The following is a 7415-nucleotide window of genomic DNA, read 5'->3' on the forward strand; positions in this document are numbered from 1 at the left end:
AAAAAAAAAAAATAAATAAATGGTTATCAAACATAGCCTAAATTTTTCAATTTCACCTCCAACAAATAGCTAACCATTATTGCCAAACATATTTAACAGCAAAGTCCAGGTAAAAGTAAAACCAAAACACAAATATCTTTCATATTCTTTCAGTCAGCAGAAGATAGACATGTTATTTATTATATTTCTGAACTCTTGCAATAAATGGCTACCATGGCAGAATCACCATGAAAAACAACATAGCAGTGCAATAAAATCAAACATGAAGCAACGACTTCACTTGAACAAGATCTGTTCTATAGGTTGTACATCGTAGTAATTTTGTTCAGTACCGAATGTCGTACCTTTCCAAAAATGCTGAAGTCCTCTCACAGTAATTCTCAGAATGTAAGATTATTGACAAATCCTCCAATAAATATGTAAGCTTCATATATTTCACAAAACCCTCACATGGACAACTTGAGATGGAATTATTTCATAAACAACCACAAATAGGAATATGACAGTGAAATAATTGAATGTAGGGTCTGGTCAACTCCACTATTATTGCTCTATAGAGAACAAAACAAACCTTCAGAACTTTGATGAATTAAGCAAGATTGATTGTGAAGGAGACATATGGGTGTGCATCAGAATCTCCTCCAAGACCAGCTATCCCTCCTCCCACTTCATCTTCAGTTTTCCAATATGTACTGCACAACCAAATTTCCAAATCATTTAAATACTTGCATCATAAACAACCATGTCCATAAAATGCATTCAAGATATAACAGTAAAGGCACGAAAGACGTGTAGGCAAAATTAACTCATTAAGTTCCCATTGAAATAGAATCACACAAGGAAAGGGAATTGTCATTCATTGATTATTAGCGGCATCCAAGAAATGTCCCGGCCGAAATATGGCTTTCAAACTAAGTTCCAAATTAGTGTTGTGGATGCTGCCAAAGGAAGTCCATAGCACATGAAACGGAGACGAGTTTATTTTTATTTTATTTTATTTTTCCTTCTTTACTTTTCCTTTTTGGAGTTAAAAAATGGTAAGGGTAGGGATCAAGTTCTCAAACCTAAGAAAAGATAAGAGCTGTCTTATTCATTGATATGGCAAGGATTTGTTTATTAGATTTTATACTCAGCCTATTTTAGTCCCTAAACTTGTACAATTTTTTGTTTTGATTCTCATACTTTCAAGTGATCTATTTCTGTACCTCATGGTAAGCTTTTTGTACATTTAATAGAAACCTTAGACTACTTGTTTCCAGACCCAATACTCGACCAAATATATAATTTTGTTAAAAAAAACTCCCATGAATTGTAGAAATAGAAAACTAAATTATGTTGAGCTCGATCTTGTTCACTCAAAATTGATCTTTTACCTCCTATATTAATTTTTACACCCAATAATTTCTTAAATACCACAAAATAAAAAAATAATAAAATAAGATAATAAATCATCAACAATCTAGGCTAGAACGTTAGAGTGTGTACCCAAGAAGTATTGAGACACATCACCCAATTCATGATTCATAGAGTATAACTGTTCAATGAACAGGTAACTCTAAATCCAAATAGGCAATTTAGTTCACTATAACTGTTACAATGGAAAAGGCATTATATTAAATTTAATATCTGTTTGACAATATTATTTTACCATTTTCTTCTAAATTTTCTAAGTTAAAAAATAAACTTACTTGCAGTTTATTTTTATAATCAACTTTTCAAGATATTCTTAAAATTCTAGCCACTTTACAATTCTGAAAGAATACCGTTCGGGAGATTGTTTTTAAACTAGTTTTGTCTTTCAGAACAAAAATAAATTTTTAGGTAACTGATCCATAGTTGTTCTTTTTCTTATTTTCAATTAAATAGTTATAGTATCATAGATGACCATTTTCTACAACTAAAATTATTTCTACCTTTTAAATTAATGGTGATTTTGAAGGGCGTAATACTCTTAACCTTTGCAAACCACCGTATCATCTAATCATAGAGCTCAAAATTTGATTTGAAAAGCACAAAAATGTTATGGATATAGTTTTAGAAAACCGAATTTTTTTTGTTCGTGAATTTGGCTATGGTTTCAAAAACAGTCCAAAAGTGTAGGAGACAAAATAAGATGTTAGTAAACATACTTATCCTCTTTTGGATAAGAAAATTAACACCCCATTAGATAACCAATTGGTTTTTGAAAATTAAGCTTAAAAATACTACCTCCACCGATGATTTCTTTGTTTTGTCATCTATTTTTAATGTGTTTCAAAAACTATTGCCAAGTTTTGAAAACTAAAAAAGGTATTTTTAAGAACTTGTTTTTGTTTTTAGAATTTGGCTAAAGAAACAAGCACAACTTTTAAAGTCCAAAAATCAAATAATTATCAAACAAGGCTTTAGATATCAAACAGTCTCTTAATTTTGAATTTAATACTACCTAGAGTGACAATAGCTTTGTCTTTTATGGGGTTAAGAATTCTCCAGCATATAACAATTGGAACGTCTATTTTCAAGGGAAAAAAATTATCTAAGCCTCTAAATAGTACATGGAGACAGCATTAGCAAGTAGAGAATGGCATCCTAAATCATCATCCAGATAAGGTGTTTGTGGCAGTGTGACATGACAATTTAATATCCTCTGAAGTATATCCCAGTTGAATCTTAACTAAACAAACATGGAAGCATAACAATTGAACCTTTAGCCAGTTACTGTTGGTCAGGATGATGTGACAGTTAAATGTTACTGAGAGCAACTTCTGTAAACATCCATTAAATGCCAATAGAACATAAATACTCAATAACCTACCTGTTGGCACTGTCGCACAAACCTTCAAGGATTGATCTTACTTTCTTCTCACTTTTAACAGATGGTGCCAAAACAGATGCCTGCCAATCACTAACAGAATCAGCATTTTGGACAGATGAAATGTTCGCCAGAAATCAGGAAGCAAATGCAAGATATATACCAAGAAGGATGGCGGTAAACCATATCTCAGGATACTCTCAGCAAAGACACGTACGGCACAAAAGTGCATCCAGGAAATGAAAACCTGCAGATTTGTAAGAAACTCATTCAGAGGAAAAGAATTAAATAACATGCATTTTTACAATTACACCTGGAAGAAGAAGCAACCTCAGCATAACTAGCATAAGACCACTGCAATAAAGAACTTCTCAAACTTTCCTGGTCCTGCACCAACTTCTCTAACTCCTGTTTCCTACTCTCTTGTGCTTCTGGACTATATTCAAATTCACGAATCTCCAAGACATTAAAAATGAAAAGAAATTAGGCCTGAAAAACTATTGTATATTGATAATTGGGTTATAAAATATGATTCAAAATGAATTAAACATTCACCTGGAACCCTTTTTCACGTGCACTTGTTTTGAAATTGTCTGCAACGCGACTAAAGAGTGTTACAGTGTAAAGGGCATATTCATTATCCTCGTATAACTTCTTGGAAGACCTGGGAACCTAAAAAAGCTTAGCATAATTATGAGAACATAAAAAGAACAGAACAAGAGACAAGAAGTAGCAGCAGTATAGGCCCAGACATATCAACATTGTGAAGCTACGGTAGTTTGTTTAACCTACTCTAACATAATCTAAGTCAGCAATAGAAAAGTTACCATGCAAATCACAATCCAATTAAAATGTTGTACGAAAGGGAGTTAGAAGCTAAAAACACAAACTTACCACATAGCTAGTCAGTGTTTCATAGCTAGATAGCCACTCTTTCTGAGAGTACTTGGGAACAATCACAAGAAGGGTTGCTAGATGTTCTGAGGTAATTATGTCCTCTGGTTTTACAAGATTGGAAATATCACGGACAGCCAAGCTAATGAAAGCAAGATCAATTAGAAACATTAAATTGGCTAAATACAAATATATTTATTATGAGCATTCATACCTTCCACTTTGCTTCCTGTTAATGGCATTAAGTTGACTCCGCACATTATTGTACTCAGCAACACGAATCTAGAAATAGAAATAGCTTTTCAGTGAAGATTTCTACTTGAAACCCATAAGCATCCAAAAATTAAATGAAATAATTAAGTGGATAACTAAAAGGCTTTGGTTCTTTTTGGTTTGTCCAATACGTGTCTTCGGTTACATTAACTAGTTCAAATGTGAAAACGAAAATCAATGTACTGAATGAATAGTCAAATACACGCCTTCATCATGTTCATTTCTTAAATTTCTAGAATATGAAGTATTACGCCATGTCCAAGTTCATGCTTCTTAGGATATAACTACAAAAGCTTCAACACTTCTCTTTCCTAAGTTATTGCATATGGAAGTCTATGCACTTGCTCGTAGCCTTCAGCAGTCTCATCCTATATCAGTGGTTACTGCCTTGCTGATAAGGCTATGTCAAGAGATGAAAATGGAACTGGTGGCAGTAATACATTCAGAAGACGGAAGTAGCAACAAGATACAAAGATCAGGATTTGCAGCAAACATGAAGGACAACGGCAAAACAAATACTTATGCCATCAAACAAAAATAATAACAATCGTAATAAATGATTAAATGTGCAGGGAGAAATCCTAAATGGAGGGTGATAGATCTCTTCTAATCTTCTTTCATGTTGCAATGGGATTGTGAAAATCTTATGGGGAAAATTTTCCACAATCTCAACAAGAGTTTCAACACAACTTATGACAGTCACATCTCAACTTAAGCATCAGCTCAAGCGAAGAAACGTTACCTTGAGGTCATCCTCAATCTTGGCCACTTGGCTGTGAATGCTATCTACAATGTCTTTCAGAGGCGACATTGTTGGGTATTTGGCTTCATCCCACACAAACCTTCCATTTCCAAACACAATTCAGCAAATCATCCAGACAAGTGACCACAAAATCCAAACCTAGTTTCCCAAATGGAAATCAAATCTTTAGAAAACTCCCATTTTACCTAGTAAGATAAGAATCAACGGGAACTCCATCAACCGTCAAAACATTGCTCTCCACACCTGAAACCTTCTCCAATTCCTCGATCTGCCGCCTGATCTTCTGAGAAACTCCTTCCACAAAGCTGTTCGACTGCACAATAAAACAGAATTTGAAACTTGAAACAAACAGACTGAGAAGATTTTTTTTTTTTTTTTTTTTGCCGAATTCTAATTACAGCATTTAACACAACAAATCAAATCGCATTGGAAAATTCAATAAACAACATTTAATCCAAAAAAAACAGGAAAGAAATACCTTCAGAAGATCATCGCTGAGGGAAAGGAGCGAATCGAGCGTTCCAACACGGAGGTTAGGAATATTGAACTACACAAAAGGAAAATCATAAACATAAAAAATGATAAAAACATGAAAATCAAAGAGATTTGAAGATTTGGCGGTGAAATCAGTACTCTGTAAAGAGGAGTATCGAAAGAGTGCTTGGAGATTTGTTCTTGAAGACGATTCCATAGAGAAGAAGCGGAGCCTTGAACAGGTAAAGAGACCATCCAGTATCGGCTCGCCATTACAGCTTTGTTTACAAGCTGTTGAAGAAGTATCAACTGAAAACGAGAGAGATGAAGAAGAAGAAGAAGAAGAAGAAGAAGATCAAGAGTTTCTCTCTCTTTCTTCTTATTTCATTGAGGAATAACATTAAAACGTCATCTCAAGATCTGCAAGATTTTCAACGGCTCAGATCCATTTACACCATACACGTGTAGGACACAAGATTCATGATCGATATAAATATTCCTTCTTTTTATTTCAATTTCTATATTCTTTTTTTTTTCCTTTTCTTTTTTCAAATTTGGAGTTTTTGAAAAAGTTGTTTGAGGTTTGATCATGTGCATTGCTAGTTATAATTTTGTGCATAATTTGATTTCATTTAAAAAAATTTTATATGTGGATGTAATACTGGATGAGTCGATTTTAGTTCAACTATACACAATCCGGATGAGTGTGTGCTCAACGTGCTCTTATATTTACCTGAGTGTGTGCTCAACATGCTCTTATATTTAGGATCTATGAAGTACGGATACGGCTATACCATGCAGATACAATCGGATACGACGATTCGTCTCATATTTGTTTAATATATATTTCTAAAAAAACGAGGATACTGATACATTAAAGTTACATTTTCTTTTTCTTTAAAAAAAAATCTAGGATATAGATAAATTTAGCATACAAGTTAATAACAATAGCACAGAATTAAATATAAATTCTGAAAATACGATACAAAAAAAAGCAACATCTAAGATGTTGAAGTACAATAGTTAATAAAATGCAATAGAAAAGTGACTCGTATTGCAAAGAAGAAGAATATTAGAGGGATAAGTACGAAGATAAACAAAGAATTTCATTGAATTGTTAAAGATATCCAAATGATTTATATTTTGGTGGACTTTGTGGGGACTTAAATGTGAAGATGGAGATATGATTTAGTCTAGGGTTTAGTCCGTTATTTATTTATTTTTCCTTTTAGTTTTGGACTCAAGTAGTGAGCTTTTTAAATAGGTTGCCTAGTTTTAGACTAAAAAGATTAGATGAGTTGTTTGTCTTTTTTTTTTCTTTTAAAAAAAGTACGCGTAGAAATAGATACATCAAATCGCATGTCAAATACGTATCTAAGAAGTCAATACGTGTCGGATACTGATTCTTTTTGCCTCACATGACGTATTTGTGCTTCATAGTTTAGGATAATATTAACACTAAGGGGGAGTTTAAGGCAAGAAATTGATTATTATAGTTGGATTATAATAGTTTGTGTTTTGGGTACATTACTTTAATTTGGGAAGTAAACTATTTTAGTTTGGGAAGTAAACTATTTTAGTTTGGGAAGTAAATAATAAAAATGGTAGTAAATAATTTTTACTATATGAAGATGTGATTATTATAATCTTAAAATAATCTTTCTCCCAAGTGTACCTTAACGTGGATTAAAGTACACAAACATATTTGAGTACCTACACACAACTTTAAAATATCTGTGTACCTACATATAACTTTATGAAACTTTTGAAAGTTCCAGTATCTTTATTTAAAGTATAAAGTTTGAGGTTCTTTTTTTAAAAAAAAGAAAAAAAAAACTATCTTAAAATTTATTGACACGATAATGAAGCCTTGCAATCGGTGAGTATCAAATTTGGTCAGATGAGTTATACTTGTTTCGGATAAAAAATAACTTGATGCAAGTTCTATTATTATTATCGTACTGAAAGAATGAAACTATTGAGCTCAATGAATGAAAGTTGAATGGCGTAAGAAAAGTTCAACAGCTGAAGAAGACTAAGGAAAAGAGAGAATAAATCAAGAATCTGAGAATGATAGGTTAAAGAAACAACAATTGCAGAATAGGGTTTTCTCGAGTCAATTGGGGATCGTGCAAAAGAAGAAGAGGGGGAAAATACCAAACCCAAATCAATGTACAGTATTAGAACAGAATCGATTTTCAACCAATAAATTCAGAGCAG

The 7415-nt window shown here is 32.7% G+C and overlaps 1 protein-coding gene across 1 annotated transcript; it reads right to left on the bottom strand.

Moving 5' to 3' along the window:
- Window positions 1-246: 246 nt before the first annotated feature.
- DET3 (vacuolar ATP synthase subunit C (VATC) / V-ATPase C subunit / vacuolar proton pump C subunit (DET3)) lies at window positions 247-5796 on the bottom strand. The gene is made up of 11 exons (XM_039050571.2): window positions 5355-5796; window positions 5200-5268; window positions 4907-5034; window positions 4701-4800; window positions 3900-3967; window positions 3686-3827; window positions 3347-3463; window positions 3122-3247; window positions 2955-3038; window positions 2795-2874; window positions 247-692 (listed from the first exon to the last, which is right to left on the bottom strand). Exons 1-11 carry the CDS (start codon window positions 5466-5468, stop codon window positions 590-592), a joined length of 1131 nt encoding a protein of 376 aa, XP_038906499.1. The 5' UTR covers window positions 5469-5796; the 3' UTR covers window positions 247-589.
- Between the last annotated feature and the right edge of the window lie 1619 nt (window positions 5797-7415).

This window comes from Benincasa hispida, chromosome 12 (assembly GCF_027475165.1).
Source record: "Benincasa hispida cultivar pf3 chromosome 12, pf3_genome.v1.1, whole genome shotgun sequence".
Taxonomy (NCBI): Eukaryota; Viridiplantae; Streptophyta; class Magnoliopsida; order Cucurbitales; family Cucurbitaceae; genus Benincasa; species Benincasa hispida.

Bases quoted from the DNA above. Each gene is read 5' to 3' on its own strand.
- DET3 (XM_039050571.2), bottom strand. From the start codon at position 5,468: ATGGCGAGCCGATACTGGATGGTCTCTTTACCTGTTCAAGGCTCCGCT. The intron at 5,269-5,354 runs GTACTGATTTCA...CCTTTTGTGTAG, and splicing joins TCGATACTCCTCTTTACAGA to TTCAATATTCCTAACCTCCG. The intron at 5,035-5,199 runs GTATTTCTTTCC...TTTATTGTGCAG, and splicing joins TCAGCGATGATCTTCTGAAG to TCGAACAGCTTTGTGGAAGG.